Below are 26230 nucleotides of genomic sequence, written 5' to 3' on the forward strand. Positions count from 1 at the left end.
CCACGTTTGCCTCCATTTCTCTTCTCTCTCCCTGAAAAACCTCGGGCCATCCGTGGCCACCTCCAACTGGTCACTGCCACTAATGCCTCCATGTCATCCTGGTCCCTTACGCGTGTGCACACGGCCCTGCTCCACTCTGAGCCCCAAGGAGACTGCAGAGCGGCCGGGGAAATGAAAAGCGACTTCTGGAAGTTGTCTTTCTGCGACTCTACCCTGGGTCAGCCTCGAGGTGTCTTGGCTGAAGGCTGACGGGGGCCACCCTGGGTCAGCAAACAGGTGTCGGCCACCCACTCAGAGCCCCGTAAGACAGGCCAGTGTGAACTTCCGAGATGGAGCAGCCGCCGTGGATAGCCAGGCCCTCCCCCTCTGGCTGACGTTCCTCCTCCATGGCCTAGAATCAAGACCTGTGAGAATCAAGGACCCACGCACAGTGATGCCCAGGCAAACAGCGGGGACACTGTGGTCTGGTGCTGGCCATGTCCCTGGGTTAGTGACGGGAGGAAGCAACATCATCCTGGAATTGAGAGCGGTCCTGCTGTTGATGACTTTTTGTCCAGGACACAAAGCACGGTGCTAATGTCCCACAAAGCCACACAATTCAAACAATGGCTAAGAGTCCCAGAGCACACTGGAGACAAGACCCAGAATCTATTATTTTCTAAGAGAAACAACCCCGCGACCTTGATCAGTGGGTTTTTATTACTCATCTGCAGCATGGGGGACGGAACCCAGGGCCTTACACAGAACTCAGGGCCAGTGTTTACCTGAGCCCCATCCCGGACCCAGTTTATAGGGCGTTTTCCACACACACACACACTGCCCCACCAGCCTGCCCTGTTTATCAAGGTCTGACTTTCTAGGCCCGACATTTTGGTGAAGGGGTTTCTCTTCGGAGGCGAGGGTGCATGGCTGTTTTTCTCAGGCTCTTGCCGGGCTTTTGGGTGCTGGGTGAGGAAGCCGGGGTACTGCTTGCTTAGGAGTTCTTCTGCGGCACTTTGACCGTGACCTGTGAAGGAAGGGTTGGAGAAGCACTTATTCTCACACTCGGCAAGTGCCAACGGGTCCCCTTGGCGACAACAGCCCCTGTCTTCTCTCTCCCATCTCCTTGGCGGCAGGCTGTCCTCCTCTGAGGGAGATCACACCCTGTCTCCTTCCTAGATTCTCACCCAAGGCCCCAGAGGACATCTGGCAGCATCTGGGGGGCCCTTTCCTGGGGTTTGGGTACAATCATAGTTTAGTAGAACCTGGTGAGTTGAGGTGAGGAAGCTGCAGCGTCCAGCATTGTACATCGCTCCTCACCCTCTCATACCCCCCACCACACACACACAGAGCCAGCTTCCCACGGGGTAATGCTGAGGAGGAGGTCAAGGCCGCATCCACAGGAATGGCAGCAGAGAAGGGCCCGAATAGCCCACAGCTGTGTCTCAGCTTGTAGGCAGGTGTTACAAAGTGTTCTAACATTTGGCTCTTCCTCCATGATGTGATTTTGCGTCCACCTCCCTAACGTTAAAAGATGAGCATTTCCCATATACCGGCGACAAGCCATTTAAAAAAGGATCTGCAGATGCTGGGGTCACACCTGACTCTTCTTCTCGGAGAACCTGTATCCACGGCACTGCCACCCTCTGGGCTACGTTCCTGAGAGCAGATCTGGACGAGGGTGGCTGCTCACGCTTCTTACTGGAAGCCACCTCGCTGCCTCCACCCACTGGGGTCCTGCCTGCTCTCGGGCTAATTCCCTGGCGAATTACTGCATGGGCCTGGCCAGGGGAAGACCCTGGAGCCTGTGCCTGACCTCCCCTGTGGCTTCTCTGGCTTCAGCGAGAAAACGTTAACAAGCACTGAGGCCCCTGACTGGGTGAGGCCAGGCTGCAGGTACCCACAGGCACTTACCGTCTTCACCTCCGTGTAGGCCTGCAGGCCATACTCCCCCAGCTCCCTGCCGCTCCCCGACATCTTATAGCCGCCAAATGGGGACTGGGCGCCAAACACGTCATAGCAGTTGACCCTGTTATTAGAGATGAGGACACAGAGGTCGCTGTGAGGGACGGCCTGCCCTCCCAGGTTCCACAATCTTATATGGAAAATGGAGCTATGGGACATGCAGGAGGCTAGCGCAGGTCATGGGACACTCTGCTGTCATCCTTGTCCGTGCAGATGTGATCACAGAAGGTCACCAACACAACGCACCAGGCGCCAGCTTCCAATTTCAATGGGTCATCTTGGCTAACGGGCTAGGCTTTCCCCGCCTCTTTTAAGTGAAAAATTATTCCCATTTAAATGAAAATTTGGCATTTAAAAGCAGGAGGCTAAGGGTGGTGACATGGGTTGTCGCATGGGTAAGGATCAGCTACCAAGCCTGGCAGCCCAGTTCAGTCCCTGGGACCCACATGACAGAAGGACTTCCCCCACACACTTGTGTGGCACGTGCATCCCTGTACATACACACAATTTGTACGTAAGTACACACAGGCATGTGCACACATGCACATACATATGCTTAAAAAATGTTTTTTAAAGAAGGGCCCAGCTTTGTGGTTTGTGTCATATTTAGAGTCCTGGTGAAACCCTTATGTGTTGTAGAAATATTATTTTAAGGTGTGTTGCTTTTGTTTATGTTTTATTTGTTTACCTCTGTGAGGCTGTGTAACTGCCTGTCTAAAACACCTGATGGTCTAATAAAGAGCCGAACGGCCAATAGCAAGGCAGGAGAGAGAGCTAGGTGAGGCTGACAGGCAGAGAGAATATAAAGAAATCTGGGAGGAGAAAGAAGTAGCCAGAGAAGGAGGAGGCCTCCAGGGACCAGCCACCCAGCCACCCAGCAAGCCATGGAGTAAGAGTAAGGTCTGTAGAAGTAAGAGAATGGGAAAAGTCCAGAAGCAAAAGGTAGATGGGATAATTTAAGATAAGAAAAGCTTGGCTAGAAACAAGCCAAGCTAAGGCCAGGCATTTATAATTAAGAATAAGCCTCTGTGTGTGATTTATTTGGGAGCTGGGTGGCAGGCTCCTCAAAAGAGCAAAAAAGAAAAAAACAACACTTATGACTGTCTAACTCCCAATTATTCGTAACACCCTAAAAAGAAACACTGCACCCCATTACTGATCTCTCCCGGCCCCCTCCCTCCAGACCCAGCATCCACGAATGGAGAACCCTCGTGGGACTGTAGAGTCAGTCTACGGCCTGTAGCGCCTGGCGTCTTTCACTTAGCATCATGTTGCCAAGGTTACCCACACTACAGCATGCAGTAGGACTCCATTCCCACTTTCCTCTATGGAGAGGCCGCCTTCTGTCTGTCCATCCACCTACTCACAGACATTTGAGTCGTTGCTACCTGTCGGCTGCCATGTCATATATAAACACATTCCTGTGAGAATGTTTTCTTCTCTATTGGCTCATATGACAGCGCTATACTTTGCTGTTATGGAGCAATGGTACCCATCACAGGAGTGTGGGCTTCTCTGGACACAGTCACCTATAATGAACTCCCCCGACCCTGCCAGAGCTGAGGACTGAACCCAGGACCTTGCGCTTGCTAGGCAAGCACTCTACCACTGAGCTAAATCCCCAACCCCTATGATGAACTTTTTGGGGGACTGCCAGAACGTGTTCCACAGTAACTGACCATGTCTCTTCCCATCAGGTAAGTTGAAGGTGCTGAGGTCTACACAGCGCCCAGTCCACATTTGTTCTTTTTCTAATCTTAACGATGGTGAAGCAGCTGAGCAACCGTGTACGCCTGGGCTCTCACAGCTGGGGAAGGTGGCTAGTCTCTGACTTAAGTGGTACCTGCTCTGGAGATTGGGGGGTACCCCTCTCTGGGAGAGGATATGGCTGGACAGCTCCTGGTCTAGTGCCCCAAGGTTCCAGAAGACCCTGCGCTGGGGGATATTTTACTGGGTTGAGGGGTAGATGCTACTGGGAGGCTCTTACCACACGGTGCCAGCCTGGAGGGCTTGGGACAGGTAATTGGCTTTATCCAGGTCCTTCGTGAAGACAGCCGCTGCCAGCCCATACTTGGAATCATTGGCTCTGCCCACGACCTCCTCTATGGTCTTGAATTTGAGGATCTGCATCACTGGTCCAAAGATCTGGAGGGGGAGGGCAGGCAGAGAAGGCTGGAGGTGACTGCTCCCCACCTCCAGGGCTGACAGGTAGCAGCGGGTGGCAGACAGTTGATAGTGTCCAGCCTGCAACCTGACCTAGCCAGTCCAGAACTACACTGGCCTCCAAGCTCACAAAACACAAAGGGAGAGGAATGGTTAAAGGATGGGCCTCCTGGGCAGCCTGTGCTTTGCGCACAGTTATCTTACTTCTGAACAGCCCCACAGCACATGGGTTATGTTAGCACGTGAACTTAGCATAGAGGATTTAAGACCAGCTCCCATCAAGTTTAACCCAGGCACGAGGCACAGATTGGCCGCTGAGCAAGCGCCTGTAAAATGGCCTCTGGTTGCTCTTGCTCTTCCCAGCAGTTTCCAGAACAGGCCACTTCTTCAAGTAACTCCAGCTCCTCTGATGGAGGATGCAATTCAGAAACCAAGACCTAGGTGCAAGGCATGCTGCTACAAGGCATGCTACTGCAAAGCATGCTGCTGCAAGGCATGCTACGGCGGCTGTCACCACCGCTTCAGGTCCGCCCCAGAGACCACTGAGAACCAGCTGGAACTGGCCATCGTGACCATCTGTCACGTAACCAGCACATACATGGAGCTGGAACAGAGGGGCCTGACGGAGAGCCGCAGAGAGATAAAGGGAAGCAACAGTTTGCAGTGAATGGGGAGGAGGGAAACAGAGTCCTATTCTCCACCGAGGGGAGCTAGGTCTCCACAAAGAAATGGCCAATTCCGAGTGGGACAGGGAACAGAAGGGTGAAGAGGACGCCCATGAGCCTCAGAGTTGTGACGGAGACGACAGAGAGGTGTCACAGGCCGCTGGAGAGCAAGCACAGGCACTCTCTCGACCTTCCAGAACATTCTCACGAGCATGTAAAAAGGTGGCGCTATGCTGTCCTGCGTGCAGCTTAGGGGTTTAACCCAGCTGGTACAAGAGTAGGGGGCATGGCAGAGCTACCATGTTGGGTGGAGAGTCACCCACGGACCTCATCCAATGTCTTTCGTGGGTCAAAACTATGAAAGGGGCCCGATGAGCCCATTGCTAGATTCGTGACTCCCAGGGGCCAGAGTACAAAGGCCCGTGGGCTAGGCTGTGGGGTCTAACGGTCTCCCAATGGTGGGAAACCCCAGCAAACTCAAGGGGAGAGTGACATGTCAGAATCACGCTGCAAATTACTTACTCTAGGCAAGGAGGGGACTCAAAACCAGAGTTTGAGGCACAGTCAAGACACTAGACCAAAATCACCCACTTCTCCTCGCTGCTAAGAGCGGCCTCTAGGACACGGCCAAGGTGCTAACCTCCTCCTTGGCAATGGTCATGCCATCTTTCACGTCTCCGAACACGGTCGGCTGGATGAAGTAGCCACGGTCGGCGGCAGGGCCTCCGCCACACAGCAGCTTCGCCCCCTCTTGCTGTCCAGACTTGATATAGCCGAGGATCTTCTTAAACTGAGTCTCGTCCACCTAGGGGAGAAGCCCAGAGAGACGGAGACGCTAGAACCAGCCTTTCCCTGGCTGAGAAGAACATGAAGCCACAGGTAGCCAGGAAAGGGACCAAGGTCTTGAAGAACCAAGATCCAAAGAGAAAACACCCGGGGTCAGAAATATAATACCCAAGAGAGATCCCAAATCCTTTACCACCAGAGAGAGGCACGTCACACCCAATGTTTTTCTCTTTCAACTCTTGAGATTAGCAACATGAAATCACAACCCACGGGGGCTTAGGGAAATGGCTCGGTAGCAGGTGTCACGTGCAGGTCGGGTGGCCATTCTCCTGCCAAGGTCTAGGAACCCTCCAGAATGTGGGACTCAGAACCCTCCAGAATGTGAGACTCAAAAAGCAGCTGGGGTCTCGATGCTTTACCCCAAGAGGACACACAGCTGGTACCCAGCAGTGGAGACACAAACCCAGCCCCAACCGACTCTGAGCCATGCCCTTTCAGCTTCGCCATGCCAGCCTTGGCCATGCCAGCCTTGGCCTGCAGGCCCAGCTGTCGTTGGTGGGCTTACCTGCGGCCCCTGCTCGGTCCGGCTGTCAAAGGGGTTCCCGACCACCCGAGACTTGGCCCGGGCAACGCTGCGCTCCACGAATTCATTATAGACGTCCTCCTGCACGAAGGTCCGGGAGCCGGCGCAGCAGCACTGGCCTTGGTTGAAGAAGAGGGCAAAGTGGGCCTGCTCCACAGCCCAGTCCACTGTGGGGAGAGGGACAGCGGACAGAGAGGCGACATGAGAGGAGGCCGCTCACCCCGGCACGGTTCACCCACACCAACCGCGCACGCCGACGGCGGGGCGGGTGCCCGCTGCGGGGGTCCAGGGCCTGGTCAGAATAAAAAGGGAGCCTTCCTCCCTTTGTGGAGACTGGTAACTGAGAAAGAGAAGGAAGGCAGTGTCCCCAGAGAGGGCTGGAGAGGATGCGCTGAGTGGCCTGTGGGGATGGGCGGTGCCAGAGTAAGGAGAGGTCAACGTCAGACCACAGGGACCCACCCCCCAGATCTGCCATGCTGGACGCTGGGCCCCTCCCTGCAGCCCCGTCACCACCTACTGTCCGCATCTGACATGATGATGTTGGGGCTCTTCCCCCCCAGCTCCAGGGTCACTCTCTTGAGATTGCTGCTCCCTGCGGCAACCTGGATTAGGTGACCAACCTGTGGGGACACAGACACACGGACTGCCTTTATTTAGCAGGGGAAGAAAACTAACTGCTCCTCCCCACAGGGACTCACCACATCCCAAGAGACCTGAAGAGTTCACCTCCCATGATGACAGTAACTAACACTGCGCGTGGCTCACACACGGGCCTGTGCCAGGGGCTGGGGCTTGGAGTCAGTGTCCTCCTGATGCCCTCAAAGGCTGGTGTGGCTTAGAGATGAGGGGGCGGAGGCTGGGAGTGGGCAAGGCACACAACCAGTCACCCGGGCGGTCAATGGGGAGTCAGGACCCAAACTATGATGTGGCCTCCTTCCCAGCTGAGTGTTGTCCCCAGCGTGCCGTGGACCCTGTGAGGGCCAGGATAGGGTGCTTCTCACCTCCACACACCCAGAGCCTGGCCCAAAGCTGGCCCTACATTCATCCCTACAAGGAGGCCAATGGCCCTTTCCAACAGTGCCTCTGCCTGAGGGCAAGCTGTGTGGAAGGGCCTCGTAGGTACAGCTGTCTGAAAATCACTTGTTATACTAACCAGTGTCCTCTCTTGGAAGTCTTGAGATTTCCGGGGTGGGGCCTGCTGCTCACCTTTGGAAAGAAATATGTTCCTGCTCCCACGGACAGTGTATGCAAGGACTCTCTTGGGTCTCAGTTCGTCCCTGTCTCTCCAGCATGGAGGAGCCCCGTAACAACCCTGGCCCTCATTCATTCACTCACTGTTCACTCTTCCTAAGCAGACGTCGTTTCCCGTGCCCTGGCTGGGAGCCTGGGAGCCAGCTTGGGTCTCACCACCTTACCCACGGGGCGCTGGAGACTCAAGGAGACAGGCTCACCACGTGTCAGGGTTTGGATGTGAAAGGTCCCCCCACTGGCTTTCATGTTTGAACAGTTAGTCTCCCAGCTGCTGGCAGTGCTCTGGGAAGTTGTGGGACCTTGAGGAGTGGGAGGGGGGCAGATGGAGGAAGATGGAGGAAGTGTGGCTCATTCCGGGGAGGTGAGAAATAAGCAGTCTTGTTTCCCTGGTCTGCCCAGACCCGAGCAAGCACCCTCAAGCTGCTGCCCCGCCCCTTCCCCCTGACAGATGCCAGCGGAGCGATAATCCGTCCTTCCCTTAACTTGCTTCTGGTCAGTTCTTGGTCACAACCAAAAGACAACTAACTCAAGCTGGGCGAGGTGGCGGTGTAGACTTTTAGTCTCCACATTTGTGAGACAGAGGCAGATGGATCTCTGTGAGCTCAAGGCTAGCCTGGTCTGCAGAGCCAGGGCTGTGTAGAGAGTCTGCCTCAAATGAATGAGTGAATGAACAAATGAATGAATGAATGAATGAATGAATGGGAAAAGAAAAAACAGAACCCTAATACACCAAGGCTGTACAGCAAATCCGTGCTGCTCTGAGGCACAACTCCAAGCCCCAGGCCCTGCCTGTCTCTGCCAGATAGACACTGTCCTGGTTTTGGTTAATGTTGCTGTTTCTTTCTTCCTTCCTTCCTTCCTTCCTTCCTTCCTTCCTTCCTTCTTTCTTTCTTTTTTTGAGACAGGATCGACAGTCCTGGGTCTCACTCTGTAGCCCAGGCTGGCCTTGAACTCACGGAGATCCGCCTGCCTCTGCCTCCCAAGTGCTGGGACTAAAGGCATGTACCATCATGCCTGGCCTGTTTTGATTTTTTTGAGGCAGGGTCTCACGTAGCTGAGGCTAGCCCCAAACTCACTATGTAGTTGAGGTTTCCTGCAGCTCCTGATTCTCTTGCACCCACCTCCTGAGTGCTGAGGTTCAAGGTAACATCCTGGTCTGAAAGGGAATGGACAGAACCTTTCCCCCCGCCAGGGGGTGTGGGGGGGGGTCCACCAGGGATACAACAGCTAAGCCTGGACCGGTACCTGGCTTTCTGAAGCCAGCTAGTCTTGGCCTCCTTATTCCATAGGCCTGCTGACCCCTCCCAACAGTATCCAGGGAGGCTAGCAGACCACAGAGGACATAGTCCTGTTCTTCCCTCTGGCACAAATATGCGGGCTATCATTTGAATGACCGGGAGGCATGTTCTGGGACAGAACCTGACACCTCTGAAGGGAACAGCCAGCGAAGAGGGAAGCCTGAGCCACCATGCTGCAAGCCTGAGACGACACCTTACCTCAGTGGAGCCTGTGAATGCCACTTTGTCCACATCCTCGTGGGAAGCGATGGCAGCCCCGGCGGTTGGGCCGAATCCAGGGACAATATTGACCACACCCGGGGGGAAGCCTGCCTGTAGGGGAAGCCAGGAGATCTGAAGTCAGCCTGCTGTTCCCAGGGCCTTGACCCAGAAAACACCCCATTCCCCAACAGTGCAAATGAAAGCCACTCTATAGGGCATGAGCCGCCCTATAGGGACTTCTAAAAGTGGCTGGGACGAGGAGCCTGGCTGCAGAGTCCCCTGTGGAGCTGATGGTTCTAGAACAACCCTTCAGGGAGGGTTGTGCCACAGGCTCCAGGGTGGCAGACAGCAGCAGGAACCCCTCTGGTTAAGGTACTGAGGACTGAGCTCTCCTCTGGTTAAGGTACTGAGGACTGAGTTCCCCTCTGGTTAAAGTACTGAGGACTAAGTTCTCCTCAGATTAAGGCACTGAGGACTGAGTTCCTCTCCGGTTCAGAAGCAAGCCACACACCTCCTTGATCAAGTTGGCCACGTAGAGCGCGGTGAGCGGTGTCTGCTCAGCGACCTTCATCACGACCACGTTTCCAGTTGCCAAGGCTGGGCCCAGTTTCCACGCTTGCATCAGGAGCGGGAAGTTCCACTGCAGAGAACGACAGCCACCAACCACAGGTCCTCCTCAGAGGGATCGAGCAGGTGGCGGCAGGAAGCAGGAAGGGCCACTCCTGCGGGCCCCTACTGTTCAACCACGGGTTGGGAGGACGGTTGAGGCAGGTGGCGGATAGGGACAGCGGCCCTCACTCATTGGTACCTGGGGTGCTAGGTACCATGGGAGTCCCTAATCATTACTTCCCCATCATCAACAGCCTGCCACTGTTCAGAGGGAGACCCGAGCCGCAGAAGGGAGAAACGATTTTGCCGGCTCAGACATAAACCCATCCCGGGAGACTTGCCCGTGTTCTCAGCCAGCACCCAGTCACCTTCCGATGCCACCCACAGAACCCCACTTGGCAAGGAGCGTGGCTGGCCCCCAGGTTCACCCCCTAACTTTGACTTCCAGAGGGTCTGTCTGGCACACACCGGAATGATCTGCCCGCACACGCCCACAGGCTCGTGGCGGGTGTAGCTGAAGAAGTCACCATCGATAGGAATGGTTTTCCCGTGGTACTTGTCAGCCCAGCCAGCGTAATAGCTAAAAGAAGGAAAATCCAAGCGTTAGTCGGTGTCTAGCCTGCACTAAAAGAAGAAAAATCCAAGCGTTAGTTGGTGTCTAGCCTGCACTACCTGGCAGAGGAGAGAGACCCTAGATGGCACTGATAACCATCCTGGCATTTGGCTTATTCCCGGAGAGAAGTGGATGACCACCAGGACGTGGGGACCCCACCTCTATAATAAACTTTGGAGCCTCAGAATTACTTGTGACACTACTGATGAACACCAGGTCCCCGGCCGGGGCCTGCTTCCCACCTCTGGGGACTCAGTCTTTCAACTAAGCACCTAGGTTTATTTCCATGTGTCTGCCATGCCAGGCCAGCACTGGAGGATCATGGGTCTGACCTAGTGGAGGAGGGCAGACCCATCAAAGGCCAGCACTTCCCCGACTGGCCTCGCCTCATGAAGGTCATTATCACGATCACGGGGACATGGGGTGACAGGAAAGCCTCCTGGCTGGGGAACAGCCAGTGTGTGTTCATGTCGTGTCATGGTCAGGCCTTTGGGGAAGGAAGGAAGAAGAAAGATTCAGGATGAGGCGAGGCGGCTTGTAGAAGGAGGATTCCTGAAGTGGGCAGGGCCTGCCAAAGCTGACCAGGGTGGGACTCGGGTTTCTCAGCCTCAGCATGTCTGACGCTTTTGATTGGAAAAGCCTTTGTTGTGGGGGCCTATTCTGTGGGTCTCAGGACGGTCTGGAGGGTCCCTGGCCTCTCACTCTGCACCAGATGCCAGCAGCGATTCCCTGGCAGTCATGACTAGACCCGCCTCTGGAAGTGGTCCATGTCCCCCTGTTGGGGAGGACAACTCCCGCCATTCGGGCACTGCTGCCCCCTGCCAGCCACTGTTGGCACCACAGTCTGTCCACGTGACCCAAGGCTGGTCAGACTCAAGCAAGCAGGTTGCAGGCCCTCCCCCAGGACACTGGCATTCGGTCTAAGGGATGGCACCATGAAGGCTGGCCCGGAAGAAGCCACGTGTAGCAAGATAAGAGAAAATAAGGGACATGGCCTTTGCTACTGTCTACAACGGGCAAATCCTAAGGGCAAATTAGCCCCCCCCACTCCTCAGTCAGTAAGATGTTTATGATCGGACTAAACTCAAAGCAGGAGAAAAACAGGAAAACAAGAGAATGCCAGGCAAGCCTCCAGCCGGTCCAAGCAAGCGACTAGAAGCAGAAACGAAAGAGGAGGACAGAACAAGGCTGCCAGAAACCAGGGCAACCAAAGACCGACGCATCAGATCCCTCAGATAAACGGCCAGTTCCAAGGACACAGAAATGATCAGGCACAGCTCAAGACAGAGTCTTGGGGTCCACAGAGGTTTCCTAGTGAGATCTGAGCTTGTTTTACACAGCAGGGCTGCATTAGGGGATGGCTGGACCACGTGCGTGGTCACCAGGTGTCTGGGATGGTCTGCACTTGGCTGAGCTAGGGGGAGGTCTTTTATTCTACCCCTTGGCATTCCTTTAAAAGCCCTTTAGAAGAGACAGAAGGGGATGGTGGGTTTTGACCCAGGCCCTCCCGAGGCTAGCCTGTGTTTCTGTCTGTCTCTCTCCCTCTACATTTCTATCTAAATATTTCTCCCTCCTCAAGAGTACCCTAGGGGAAAAAGTGGGAATAGGTCTCCCCCAACAGAGGAGAAAACTAAGAGGACTAAATCTGACACTGGGGGATTTTCTCACCAAGAAGGAACCTAAAGAGAGGTTCCAGTCCCTGTGAGCCTTCTGCGTCCTTCTAAATTTCTACCTCCCAACGTCACTCCCTCCCTTTTCCCGATGGCCAGAACAAAGAACAGGAGCCCATACATACCGGAGGCATTTCAGGACCATGTCCAAATCCACCAGGTAGGAGATGACGTAAGGCTTGCCATTGTCCAGGGTCTCCAGGGCCTGACGAGAGAGCAAGGTCGGCAGAGACACGTTGGCGCAGGAAGGAAGGGAAGCAAGGTGACCAGTGACATGGGGGTCTGAACTGGCGGGGACCGGTGGAGGCTCAGGGTGAGAGTCTCCACTGGACCACTGAATGTCACGGGCATTTTTGGACCGCTGCCCCAGCCTCTCCCAAGGGAGAGGAGAGGAGAGGAGGGCATGAGGAAGGAGTCAGCTTCATTCCCCTCACAGACATTATTAAGTTCTGTCCTCTACCATAGGCAGCTGTAGGGAATATAGAAACGAGCAGAGAGCCTTCGGGGCAAAGAGCTCGGTGGCACAGATGGTCTGTCACACGTGGTAAACATGCTAGGAAGAAAACCAGCCTCCCTTGCTCTGTCTCGGAAACTCCAACTAAGACTAACCCTGAAGGCTGGGGAGGGGGCAGACTGGACACATGGGGATGAAGTGATGAGCCCCAGCAGGAGGGGGGACAGTACGTGCAAAGGGTCCCAGAGTTCCAAGAAGTTGTAGGGAGGCCTGAGCCCATGAGGGGCACAGCCCGGCTTGCCTCGGACAGTGGAGCCCAGTCATGTTGAGGCCTTCACTCCAAGGTTATAATGGAATGCCATGGTGCACCCGGACAGTTCACTCTGGCTACCACCATAGAGAAAGGGGCTGCCTTCGAGTTCTCCCAACAGGGTGGCCAGGCATCATGCAGAGGGGCCCAGGGGAGGTGACCAGCCCTGGGGATCGCTGGGAAGGCCTGTGCAAGAGGAACAGTCTTCTTCCTCTCCCTCTCAAAGTCTTAGATCTTAGCTACACCCATCAAATCAGGACAGACACTGAGGCTCCTCTTGACAGGTAGACCCCAAAAGTGTCCACCCATCAGACACCATTATGATCTAGGACCACCAAGGCCTCTGGATGATCAGGGGATGCTATGAGTCTCTTCAGCCATGGGAAGTAAGGGAAAGAGGCCTGAGGACTCACCGCCAGATAGGTCCGGTCCCGCTCAATGAGATCAGCCAATCGGTACAACAGCCGGCCCCGGTCAGATGCATCCATGCGGCGCCAGGGCGAGCCCAGCTGGAAGGCTGCCCTTGCAGCCTTCACGGCCTTGTCCACATCCTCCTGTGAAACAGACACCCGGGAGTTCAGACCTCAGCAGTGAATGCCTTCCAGTACTGTGCACCCCACTGCCAAGCACACCATAGGTCGGTCAGTACGGGCCAGTGCAGGAAAACGCCCCAAAACAGTCCTCTGGGGTCCTGAACCTACAAACAGGCCTCATCAGGGGGTGTGGTGGGAAGGAGACTCCCGGCCATTGGAAGTGAGAGACCCCCATGAGTCAAACCTTAGAAAGGGACCCTAGCTGGGCGGTGGTGGCACACACCTTTAATCCCAGCACTCGGAGGCAGAGCCAGGTGGATCTCTGTGAGTTCAAGGCCAACCTGGTCTACAAAGTGAGTTCCAGGAAAGGTGCAAAACTATACAGAGAAACCCTGTCTCGAAAAACCAAACAAAAAAAAGAAAAGAAAAGAAAGGGACCCTGTTTCTGTGCCCCTTAGAAGTATGTCTAGTCAAAGGCACCATCCTTCTGGGGTTCCCCAACAGCTTCAGGAAGCGGGGCAGCGCAGCATGGCTCACACAGGAGGGTGTGAACTGGGAGGTGGGTATGGGCTTTCTTTCATTTAGAATAAAGACATCTATCATCAGGACACCCCATAAACCAGAAAAACACATAGTAGCTCTCAGCAAAGGAGGCCTGGGCATAAAGGCAAGGACCATCTCAAAGCAGAGGCCAAAAGCAGCCACGACCTCTTTTCACTGCCAAGTTTATTAAAAAATACTCTAATTTTGTGTTTTGTCTCATTTTGTTTTCTTCAAGAGGGAGTCTCATGTAGCCCAGGCTGGCTTACAACTTGCTATGTAGCCAAGGATGACTTCATACTTCTGATCTCTTGCTTCGCCTAGCTAATGCTAAGATTAGAGGTGTGTACCACTGTGCCCAGCTTAGACTCTCATTTTTCAAAGTTCCATACTTCCTCTAGTTGCATAACTCAAAAAAAAAAAAAAAAAAAAAAGCACCAGAACTATTTGTCTCAGCAGACCAGAATTCTACACCATCCTCTCCACCTCCCCCCAGCCCCCCTCCCCCATCCTTCTACTCTAGATCTATAAAGGAAACAGTTGTTCAGTGTTTCCCTGATTTACCTCCCAACCCACACAGCAGAAATTAGAAAGTCCAGCAGCAGCCAAGCAGTGGTGGCGCATGCCTTTAATCTGAACACTGGGAGGAGGCAGAAGCAGGCAGTGGAACTCTTTGTGTTCGAGTCCAGCCTGGTCTACAGAGTAAGTTACACAGAGAAACCCTGTCTGGCGGTTGGGGAGAGAGAAAAAGCAAGCCCAGTCGCCATGCTAAATGTAGTGGAAACTGCCTCGGATTCATATCGTAAATGTCAAATGCAGTTTTTAAGTTAGGAAAGTGAAACACCTATGTGGTCACATTTCAGTCATACAAAAACATAAAGCAACAACTGTGTGCCATGTGGTAGCACATAACCTGTAACCTCTGCACTTGACAGGGCTGGGAGGACTGACACACGCCCTGGGCTAGCCTGGGCTACGGAAAGAGACCCTACCCAAGAAACAAACAAAGCCAGTCTGCGCCGACAGAAGTTACCAGGTCTCACCTTGCCACCCTCTGCGACCTGGCAGATGACCTCTCCCGTGGAAGGGTTGACGGTGGGGAACGTCTTCTTGCTGACGGCGTCATGCCACTCATTGTTAATGAAGATCTGCAACGAGAATGGAAAAATGCTCTCAGGTCCAGCTCTCAACTCTACTGACCACCTCAAGGTAAAAAAAAACTCAGAACAAACACGGAGAAGAGAGGAGACGAAGATCAACATCAGAGGGCTGAGGATTCCACGTTAAAAACACAAACCCAGAAACATCCACACTAGATAGCCCACTGACCGGCCAAGTGACGTGAGTAAACCACCTGACCTCTTAGTGAGTTGGTATCTTTGCAGAACAATGTTCCCAGTGTATCAGTCACCTATAGCTGTATAACAAACACCCCCAAAGGCTAAAGACCACTTCTTCAGAGCTGTACCCAGGGGCTGGGCTCAGCGTGTGACTGCAGTCTAGGAGTCACCTGAGCAGGAGGACCAAGGCGGTTCTTCCCTCACTCATCTAGCACCATGTGGCTACTTTGCTTCCTGAGGGCATGGCGGACCCAGATTAGTCAGATGTCTGGGGGGGGGGCAGCTGGCCTGCCCAGGGAGTCCCAGAAAGAAGCTGGAAGGTTTCCGCAGGCCTAGCTTCAGAAGCCGCAGTCTCTACTGAATTCTATAGGTCAGCATGTGTCACAGACCTAGTCCAGTCCAGCTGGGGAGGGAGCATCCGCTTTCCCTTAGGAGAGCAAGAAAACACTTATGGCCATCTTCTATATTGTTTCTGTTGTTGTTTCAAGACAGGGTCTCTCTGTGTAGCCCTGGCTGTCCTGGAACTCACTCTGCAGACCAGGCTGGCCTCAAACTCACAGAGATCCACCTGCCTCTGCTCCTGAGTGCTGGGATTAAAGGCGTGCGCCACCATGCCCAGCTAGCCATCTTTATTCTAGACCGCACAAGGGATGGACGACTCTTCTCAGCGTATCTACTCATCTCTGCCACACACACTGTGAATAACTGCCAGGTCAGGCACTGTCCCGGGGAGGGGACAGTGGCCCCGTTCAGTGATCCAGGACGTAGGCTGAAGGCAGAATTTGGATTGAAGACTCAGACATTTCTGTTCCTGGTTTTATCCCCAGGGTCAGGGACTTCTGTGATTCCAGCCTTCTTCCTCACCTCCAGAGTGGAGACCATTGAAATTCCCTTCCCTAAGGTGGCATGCCCTGGCACCAGCCTGGCATGGGGCAGGTGCCCATGCTGACTGCAATGGGTAGTGATCAGGAATCCTGGGAGGCCTAATTTTTGGCACCATTTACATGTTGTTCTCACTGAAGAGCAGAACTGTTTGAATCTGGCAAGACATGTGTAAGCATGAACTAGACAGTCAGGCTATGCTCGTGTGGTTTCATATCCACTGATATTCATCTTTAATTAATTTGTCACTTTAATCCTACACCTGTGTCGTTCCCCGTGAGGGACTTGGGTGTGAGGCTCAGACTGGAAACCTTAATACCTCAGAGCTGGGCTCCAGGCCACTTGTGCCATGCCAGGTTGGGCCCCCGGGGCTGGTATGACCTCTCCCTCTTCTTCCTGGTTCATATGAAGCAAGGGGCAGTGAGGATCCGAGATCATGCAGAAGAGGACTTGGGGTTGGCTGTGGGGTGGCACGGGCTCAGGGATCCCTCCATGGCAAGGTGGCATAGGTAGGAGCTAGGGAGGGCACTGGAGGGCCAGGCTACAGGGTCTCCCTACTGCCCACTGCTCCTTGTTGACACTCCATAACCTACGTTTGCAGGCACAGTCGTGAGCACCAGCACTAGGTGAATTCCATCTGCTTCACCGTACCCAGGAGGCCACCGGGCCACAGGGAAGGCTAGCCCTGGGTTCATATTCACACAGCAGTGCGAGCCAGGACTTAAACCCAGGCTTGAGGATGCCAAGGCCCCATTACCTGCCCACTTCCAGCTACAGCCCCCAGCCACAGCCCAGGTCTGCCTGCAAGGTTAGAACACTCGTCCCCAAAGGGTTTCCTTTAAAAGCTAAGCATGGAGGCTCATGTGTATAACCCTTAGAAGGCTGAGGCAGGAGGATCGCCTGGAGACCAGCATAGGACACATAGTGAAACCCAGTCTCACAAAGTCATAATCAAAAAAACAAACAACAAACACCCAGCCGCCACCTTCCTGTTTTCCTCGCTGTCCCACCATTTGATGCCGAATGTTGGAAAGAGCGAAGCCCAAAGTGAGGCAGGCATGGGCTGGAGTCCACCCCTCCTCACACTGGGAAACGGGCAAATGCGTCTCACAAGTCTGACCCAACACCTCTGGGGGCTGTGGAAGGTGTCACCAAGACAACAGGTGCGCAGTTCCTTGCACAGGCTGTCTCTTGTCGCCGCCCTAGATGGCACAGCCATCTATAGCTAAAGATCATAGACCCAGAGCGACCCAGCTTCTCGGCTCTGCCCACATGACAGATCCTCCGTGAATCGACCCTGAAAAGGTTCCCGTGAACAGTCTGCAAACATCAGGAAGCCAGAGAGAGAGAGAGAGGTGGGCTGGTCAGCCCAGGTGGACGACACCCAGCACATGTTCCCCCAGACACTCCCTGCACGGTCCCTGTGCCGAAAGGCCAAGTCTGGAAAGTGCTGTGTCATTCTTCCGGTCTGTCAGAAAGACGGTTCGACAGTCTGTCCTTCCTTCTTGGCTGGTGAAATAAGAGATTCCTGAGCTCAGGGTTCCCATTTCCTCCCTGCTACCCGACCCCCCCACCCCCCACCATCCCACCCCAAACACTGATAGGGAGTCACGGTGTGTGTGTGTGTGTGTGTGTGTGTGTGTGTGTGTGTGTGTGTGCGTGCTCTCACACAGTCCTGCCTCCAGAAGCACGCCTTCAGAACCACAAAAGGGCAGAGTCCAGGCCAAAACTCCACTCTCTCCTAACCCTCCTGGCCCCAAACCAAGGCCTGCCTTACATAACATGCTCAATCCCGTCCTCATGTTGGAGGCGAGGTTCCTCCTGGCTCCCACTTCCTCTTCATATTTCTAGAACACACAGGTCGGGAGGTGACATTCTGAATCTGAAGCAAAATCCAAACAGTGTCTACGTCTGTCGCCAGGGCTTCAGAGTCACTTCCCCAACATCCTGTGAGCTCTAGTAGCAAGCCAGAGCCACCACCCGGTGCCGGTGCCAGACATGGGGCAAAACAGCAAAGCCTTGGCTCCTAGGAGCTGAAGTCCTGAGGAGGGGGGGCCCAGTGGACAAGCACAGGCTACGGTAAAAACCAAGGGGGAATCGGAGGCCCCATTAAAGGGGACCTGAAGAAAAGGGGACCCAAAGAGTTAGGTGTTGGTAGCACATGCCCTTAACCCCAGCACAAACACAGAGTAAATATTAAAGAAAACTAGGCTAGATGTGCTGGCGCACACCTTTAATCCCAGCACTCGGGAGGCAGAGGTAGGAGGATCTCTGAGTTCGAGGCCAGCCTGGGCTACAGAGTGATACCCTGTCACCAAAAAAAAAAGAGGAGAAAGACTTGAGGTTGCCTGACAAAAGGGGGGGAGGGGAGACCTGAAGGATGACAGCCAAAAGAGTTTGGGGGCGCCGGGCCACAGTGATTCAGGTCGGGCGGTGGTGGTGCACGCCTTTAACCCCAGCACTCGGGAGGCAGAGCCAGGCGGATCTCTGTGAGTTCAAGGCCAGCCTGGTTTACAGAGTGAGATCCAGGACAGGCACCAAAACTACATGGAGAAACTGTCTCAAAAAACAAAACAAAAACAAAAGAAAAAAAGAAGAAGAAGAGTTTGGGGGCAAAGAACAAGGACAGGGAAGCAGGAAGGACAGGTTCAAAACTCCACTCGATGGAGTTACTTCCTGGGGTGCAAGGAGCCTGCAGTGAGCTGGAGCCCTTACCAGACACCATAGGCCCGGGGACAGGAGCCTTTCCATTTAGTAACTGCTCTGCCTTGGGCCTCATCCACAGGCAGGGAGCTGAGGCACCATAAGCAACAGTCCTCAGTACAGATCGTTTATTTAAGAGGAATCGCTGTAGCCAACACCAATCTCCGACGCCAGCTGACAGACAGCAAGAGCCTTCTCGGCCATTTGCAAATGGAGGCCAGGTAGCCATGGTAGTGGCCTCGGGGTGAAAGATGTAGAGGCTGTGGCTAGGTTTGCCAGGGCTGTGAGCGGGATGGGTGGACGCTGGGATCTCAGGCCTGACAGAGGACAGATTATTCCAGCTGCATTATAGGCAAGCAGTCACCATACGCCCTGGGGTCAATAAAAGACTAATTATATTAATCAGTAGCTGTGACCTGCGGAAGCAGGGAACTTTTAGAAAGAATTCCGAGTTGATTGTTTTCGAGACAGGGTTTCTCCGTGTTGTCCTGGCTGTCCTGGAACTCACCCTGTAGACCAGGCTGGCCTTGAACTCAGAGGTCTACCTGACTCTGCCTCCCCTCGGCTTTTTGTTTTGTTTTGTTTTTGTTAGTTGTTTTTATTAACTGCATGTGCATGCCACAGTATGTGTGTCATGGTCAGAGGACAACTTTTGGGAGTTGGATCTCTCCTTCCACCATGTGGGTTCTGAGGATTGAATTCAGGTCATCAGGCTGGGCCACAATTTACCCCCTGAGCCATCTCACTGGCTCCAAGTTTGTTTTGTTTTGAAACTAAAAGAGCCGATGATTTCATTTTCACGTTCCACAATATAAATGAAACTTGCGCTTTCTGGTCCCACTCCCTTCTGGAACTGTCTTTAACAGGAAGTTGAATCTTCCTCCTCACAAAATGATATCAAGAGCCTCCATGCTCTAAGCAGTCAATGAACAAGGCCACGGGACAAGCAGAGGCCTCACTGGCACACGGGTCTCTCAAGGGTCTCATTTCCAGAGGCAGGCACTATCAGCATCGGCCCAGGAGGGAGGGGGCCATCAATGGCTTCCCAATGGAAGCACAGGTATCTCAGCAAGGAGGACCCAGAAGGTGGGTCGTGGCCCCTGCCGGAGACGCAGAGGAGCTGGAGATGCCTTTCCTCCATCAGAAGCAGCCACTGTTGGGGATTCGGGGTGTTAACCTGCTCCTCCATCTACTTCTAACAGGGGTCTTTGTGTTTCCCATGACATCAGTGTATCTGCCTCACACATGGAGACTCCAGGGAGACAGGCAGCTCCAAGGAAACCTGGGCACGTAGTTCTGCAGGTGGATGGCTGCCCGGTTCCCCGAGGCACACAGCCAGCCCCATCCTGGGCATCCCTTTCGGGTCCTGATGGGTGAAAGAATGAGGAATGTCTCCTAGGAGACCCATGATTCTGGAGCGCCTCACTTCCCACATGTGTGGTTCCAAAGAGCATTTGGTTTGGGGAATTTTTCTGGCTCTTTCTCTCTCTTCTTCTTGCTTCCCTTTTTATTTTTATTTTTTTTTTTTGAGATAGTCTGTATGTAGCCTAGGCTAGCCCCAAACTCACAATCCTCTTGTCTCAGCCTCTTGAGCGCCACCATGCCCAGCACTTATCAGCCATGCCCAATCTCGCCCACATTTCCTAACCCTGCCCCCCCCCCAGCTATAATCAAACCCAAGGCTCACAGTCTGGGGCAAGTGCTCATCTGTTTTTTTAATGGCAGTTATGGAACCAATTCAGTGGGCAACTCATGCTATCTTTTTGTATTGCAAGAGTCCAAGGGGTCAAGTCCAGATAAACACAGAATGCCACACACATCCACATTCTTACCATCCAGAACTTCCTAGGGTTAGCTGGTGGTTAAGGCTGAGGGGAGCCAACCTCACCCCTCGAGACTTCCCTGAGCTGCTCTGGCACTTGACCTCTGTCCCCCTGCTCTGCCTGCCCCCAGGACCAGTGCTTTTTGTATTGCCGTATTTATTGTCACCACTGAGTGTGGGGGTTAGTTCTATTTGGCAACCTTTGCTAGGATATTGAGGTTTTAATTTGTCCCTGTGCTTAACAACGGGCAATTCTCTCACCATGACCCTCGACCCCGGCCCATCCACCACCACCTCCCTACCTGTTCTGACATTCTGTTCATGTCAATTCCCAGATACTTTACACTGGGTCCCCAGGGAGTGACCCCATCTTGGCTCCTTCGGTACAAATCTACAGCCACTTATATAAACAGCAACCATTTGCAAATGCAATATTTACTCAAGGGCAGTTCCTTGCCAAGCTCGATGCCAGTGCCAGGAATACAAATTGGACACAAATTTGTGTTTGTGGCTTCTCCCTGCTGATTCCTAAGGTTTGGATCTAACGTTTCCTTATCTATTTATTAGATCAGAGGGTCTAATCATGAGATAGCACATGTGTGTTGAAGCTAGGCAGAGCTGAGAGCCAAGCCTGGCTTCAAACCTACATCCTAAGGCCCTCCCGAGCACCAGTTCTCACCTTTGGTGCAGGGACAGCAACAGTAATTGACTGCCTTACAGAAGAGCAGGCTTTTCCAGGCTGTGGTGGCGCACACATTAAATCCCAGCACTCTGGAGGCAGAGGTAGGCGGGTCTCTGTGAGTTCGAGGCCAGCCTGGTCTATAGAGTGAGTTCCAGGAGAGCTAAGACTACACAGAGAAACTGTCTCAGGGAGAAAAAAAAAACAAAACAAAAACAAACAAACAAACAAAATACAGCAGATGGGAAGATTCAGGAAACAGCCCTCAGTCCAGGGCCAGATAGGTAGTAAGGGGGTCAACAACTGGGGTTGTTACTGGACCAGGCATTTCGGCAGATGCATCACCACAAAATTATTTCATTGCTACTTCATAACTGTAATTTTGCTACTGTTACAAATCATACTGCAAATGATCTTTCTGAAGCTAGAGGTTCGAGAAAGGGGTCCTGACCTACAGGTTGAGAACCACTGCCCTAGACCGTATTCTTTCCAGTCTACTGGTGCATACCTTAGATGGTGAAGTGTTCAGAGGCAAGGCTTGGTCCGTGCAGTTTTAATTGGTTTAATATACTTTGTATTACAAAGAATGCAGGACACTTCCCCCCCTCCCCAACCCCTTGAAGCACAGTCTTTGAGGTCCAGTATTCAGAGACCCAGCCAACTCTGCAAACTATGCTCGAGTAGGCTGGTCCTTCCCTGCAGCTGGGTGGGGCAGAGGGGTGCATCTTTAAGTGTTACCTTAGGTGAACTCTTGCAAGCAGCTTCTTCAAAGCGCCTGTGAAATGTTTCCAGTGAATTCCCACCTAGCGATTCTTTCTATACTCAGGGTGCATCAGTGTAGCAAGTGAGAAAACTCCCAGGGACTAGAGAGGTGGCTCAGTGGCTAAGAGCACTGGCTGTTCTTGCAGAGGACCCAGGTTCAATTCCAGCACCCACATGGTGGCTCACAACCATCCATCACTCCAGTTCCAGGGGATCTCATGCCCTCTTCTAACCTCAGACACCAGGTGTGCACATGCAGACAGATACACAGGCAGGCAAAGCACTCATACATGTAAAATAAACAATGAATCTAAAGAAAAATTCTCTAGGGAGGCCTTCTCTAGTTCCCTTCCTGCTGGTTAGTTCTCCTTGATTCCTAGGTGTTGAGTTAAGAGGCTAAAAACGAGGACCCCAGTTTTTTTTTTGGGGGGGGGGTTGAGAAAGGGTTTCTCTGTGAAACAGTCCTAGCTATCTTGGAACTCTGTAGCCCAGGCTGGTCTCAAATTCACAGAGATCCGCCAGTTTCTGCCTCCCGAAGTGCTGGGATTAAAGGTGTGCACCATCACCGCCAGGCAGGACCCCAGTTTAATGCACCCAAAGTTCCCTTTTTTGTGTTTTTGTTTTTGTTTTTTGAGACAGGGTTTCTCTGTGTAGTCCTGGCTGTCCTGGAACTCACTCTGTAGACCAGGCTGGCCTCGAACTCACAGATCCGCCTGCCTCTGCCTCCTGAGTGCTGGGATTAAAGGTGTGTGCCCAGGATAGTTCATTCTCTTAAATATAAACCCCAAATTCATCAGCACTTACATAACAAAAGGCTGACGCCAGCGCTCTGCCACTGAGCCACGCCCCTAGCCTGGAAAGGAGTTTATCACCATTGTGCTGTAGGTTCAGCAACATTGCCATGGTCCAAGCTCATATACTGTTGTAATAAATGTTTAAGGCGTGGTGAGGGCTGAGGAGCACCCCATTTTTTCTTCACAGCAACCATACAACGTGGGTGGGATTATTATCCCATTTTGCAGCTGTGGCCCCTGAGGTCCAGACTTGACCCTGCACGTATGTCCTGGCTTTGTTCCATGCTGCACTTTTCACTTAGGTCTCCACCTTCCAACTCATGAGCATCCTATGGGCAGGAGATCTAGAATGTTGTTTAGCTGGTCCTGGAGGGCTTAGGAAGCATCTGGTGGATGAGTGACGCATCCCATTAACAGGGGCATGGCTAGGAGTTAAATCTGAGGTGGTATCGCACATCCCTTTGTTACCGTTCTTTTCTTTTGTGTTGGGTTTTCCTATAACCCAGGCTGACTTCAAACTCACCCGGAAGCTGACAATCACCTTGACTTTCGGAGCCTCCTGCCTCCACCTCCTGAATGCTGGGATTGCAAAAGCTCACACCACCACACCTGGGTTATGCATTGCTGGGACTCAGACCCGGGCCCCCGTGCATGGCCGGCAAGAACTCTACCAACTGGGCTCACCCCTAGTCTCACACTCCAACTGAGCTCATCCTCAGTCTCACACTCCACCAACTGAGCTCATCCTCAGTCTCACACTCCACCAACTGAGCTCATCTTCAGTCTCACACTCCACCAACTGAGCCCACCCCAGTCTCACACTCCACCAACTGAGCTCACCTCCAGTCTCACACTCTTTTAGTTGTTTTTGAGGCAGGGTGTAGGCAGAATTTTCTGTCCCTCCTTGAACTCCTGGTCCTCCTGCCTCTACTTCCCCAGTGCTGGGTGCCAGCATCACACCTGGTTCACACATTCATTACTGTTACTGGCACACAGAACTGGTGAGGATGATGCCGGGCATCAGTGGCACACGCCTTTAATCCTAGCACCCGGGAGGCAGGGGCAGGCGGATCTCTGTGAGTTCAAGGCCAGCCTGGTCTACAGAGTGAGATCCAGGACAGGCACCAAAGCTACACAGAGAAACCCTGTCTCAAAAAACCAAAATAAATAAATAAATAAATAAATAAATAAATAAATAAATAAATAAATAAAAGAATTGGTAAGGATGAGCAGTGGCCCCAGATGAAGGCAAACATACACCCTTGGTGTCAAGAGTTACCTTTCTAGACCTTAACTGTTCTCCAAGTCAGCAAAGGAAATCATTAAATGTGAAAACTAGTTTGTCAAAGGTGTAGATTTCAGTTCCTGAAATCTGAAATTAACATGTGGGGTAAAATGTGGCTCGTTCGGAAACCACACCCACGGATTCCTTCTGGGGAAGCCAAAGTCACCTAAAAATCTTCATCACCTACCCAACAAGTTTACCTACCCTTGGGTCCTAACCCAGGACAAGAGGCAAGAGGGCTCCAGGAAGATGGGCCCAACCTTACTCAACCAGCGCTGGTTGGGCAAGAAGGTGAGGATGTGGCCCCATCCGGTAGGGACCCAAGAAGCTTGAGGAGTAACATCCCCCGGGGAGGCCCAGGCCCTGCAGGTGCCCTTGGAAGCAAGCCCAGTGTCTGCAGAGGCCACCTCGAGGCCACACGGGCAGCTCCCTGGGGCAAGTGGCCCTGGTAACTGCCATAGAGATATCCAGAAGCGCAACACAGACAAAACCCAGAGCTGCTGCTTCCAAGTCCTGCTGTCCCTAGCAGCAGGGTCTGCAATAAAGCCACACAGCTAATGCCCAGCAGTTTCTAGAGTCCGTTCTCCCCCCCACCCAGGCACTGCCCTAAGGCAGAGAGCTCGTGTTCTCAAAAAAAAAAAAAAAAAAAAAAAAAAAAAACTTAAAAGCAGCTGAGTGTACTGGCTGAGAAAGATAAGACAAGCGTAGAGTTCAGCTTGACAGAGTTTAGGGATGGAAGTGGGAGGTAGCCAGCATGCTGTCTCCCACACAAGCTCATAAAAGCAAAGAACCAACCACATGCCTTAACAGTGCTCTTGCTGGTGCACAATAAGGTGCTCAGTTGTTAATCAGTTAATGGCACGCTGTCCTATAACGAACGTGCACCATTCTTGGGATCTAAAAAAAAAAACCGCGGTAAAAGAAAAAGGCAGCCACCTGGGAGAATTCACTCCCCTCCCCTAATCAAGCCTGGGCACTTGCTAGGACCTGAGATTTTGTGCCCTGCCCCCAAGAGGAACGGAAGCTATCGATCAGGTGCCTCCTCTTGTGGTCATTTCGAATCTCTTTGATGTTCCGATCCTGCAAGTTCAAGGCCAGCCTGGGCCATTTAAGTAAGACCCTGTCTCTCAAAGAAAAAGTCGAGGGGGGCTGAAGGACTGAGGGGGTAGCTGGGTGGTAGGCTTGTCTGGCTCGTGCAAGTCCAAAGTGGAGTGGGAGTGGCCGAAGCTAGCAGTCGGCGAATTCCGGGCCAGCCTGGGCTACAAAATGAGGTCCTGTCTCAAAATAACACACTAAGACTGCCCCGACTGCCTTCCCATTCCAGAGAAGAGGGCCGTCAAGTCCCACTTGTTGCACAAACCAACGGAATACTGTACAACCAGTTTCTTTTTATGTGATGCCAGACTTTCCCAAAACTCAAAAAGCTAAGGCAACAAACACTCCAAAGTCCTGGTTGGGTAAGAGCGGCCACAGGTGGGGTCCTGACCCCCAGCTTTTCCTTCTGAAGCCTGGCCCAGGTCTGCGGGAGTCGGGTAGGGAAGAATGGGAGGTATCGCAGAGAAGGACTGGGACGCCTGGGCCTTCTGGGGGGGGGGGGGGGGGGGACCCAGGGCCACGAGGGCCTGGAGCCGGCTCCGCAACACCCACCGCGGCTGCACCGATGGGGGATAGAGGCCCACGACAGTCCCGGGCTTGGGGGATTCGCGGTGCGGCCCTATAGGCAGGGGAAGGCCATGCGCAAAGATCGCCGGGCGGGGAAACCGAGGAACGCGTTGGCCCGCTGCGTCCCGCCCAGGGGCCTGCAGAGAAGATCGCGTCTCACCTGGTTGCAGAAGACCTCAGGCTGCTGGTTGGGGGACGGCACGGCGCTGGTGGCGGCGGCGGACAGCAGGCGGCTCAGGCGGGGCCCGCAGCGGGCGGTGGTGAGTGCGGCGCGCAGCATGCTGGACGGAGCTGGACGCAGCTGGACGGAGCTGAACCGAGCGGAGCTGGACGGAGCCGAAAGGCGCAGAGCCGAGCCCAGAGGAGCCTGGACCAGCCCGGGCGAGTGCAAAGCTGTAGACCCACTTCCTCGCCTCCGCCCCCCGCGGCCGCCAATGGGCGGAGGCGACACGAGGGCGGGGCCGGAGAGCCCCAGCCCCCAATGGCCTGCGGGGCGCGACCCTGGCTCTACAAGCCGAGTCAGAGATGGAGCGGGGCAGAAAACACGGGAGCTGCCTGAGAAAGCCCTGCCAGCTCCTAAAGCCGTCCCTGACTCCCATCTGTGCAGACGCGGCAGGGAAGAGAGGATTTCAAGAACGGGATTATTCCGACAACCTGGGACTGGGCACTAGGGGTGCAGGA

General features: G+C 53.5%; 1 protein-coding gene across 1 annotated transcript; it reads right to left on the minus strand.

Moving 5' to 3' along the window:
- Positions 1–679: 679 nt before the first annotated feature.
- Positions 680–25960, minus strand: Aldh2 (aldehyde dehydrogenase 2 family member). The gene is made up of 13 exons (XM_028855656.2): positions 25710–25960; positions 14664–14768; positions 12961–13101; positions 11909–11988; positions 9969–10080; positions 9403–9531; positions 8889–9002; positions 6659–6761; positions 6124–6308; positions 5413–5577; positions 3932–4089; positions 1894–2008; positions 680–1006 (listed from the first exon to the last, which is right to left on the minus strand). Exons 1-13 carry the CDS (start codon positions 25827–25829, stop codon positions 974–976), a joined length of 1560 nt encoding a protein of 519 aa, XP_028711489.1. The 5' UTR covers positions 25830–25960; the 3' UTR covers positions 680–973.
- Positions 25961–26230: the final 270 nt, after the last annotated feature.

The sequence above is a fragment of the Peromyscus leucopus genome, chromosome 23 (assembly GCF_004664715.2).
Source record: "Peromyscus leucopus breed LL Stock chromosome 23, UCI_PerLeu_2.1, whole genome shotgun sequence".
Taxonomy (NCBI): domain Eukaryota; kingdom Metazoa; phylum Chordata; class Mammalia; order Rodentia; family Cricetidae; genus Peromyscus; species Peromyscus leucopus.

Coding starts and splice junctions, on each gene's coding strand:
- Aldh2 (XM_028855656.2), bottom strand. CDS start 25,829: ATGCTGCGCGCCGCACTCACCACCGCCCGCTGCGGGCCCCGCCTGAGC. Junction 14,769..25,709: donor CTGAGGTCTTCTGCAACCAG/GTGAGACGCGAT, acceptor TTCTCGTTGCAG/ATCTTCATTAACAATGAGTG. Junction 11,989..12,960: donor GGGACCGGACCTATCTGGCG/GTGAGTCCTCAG, acceptor CTCTCTCGTCAG/GCCCTGGAGACCCTGGACAA.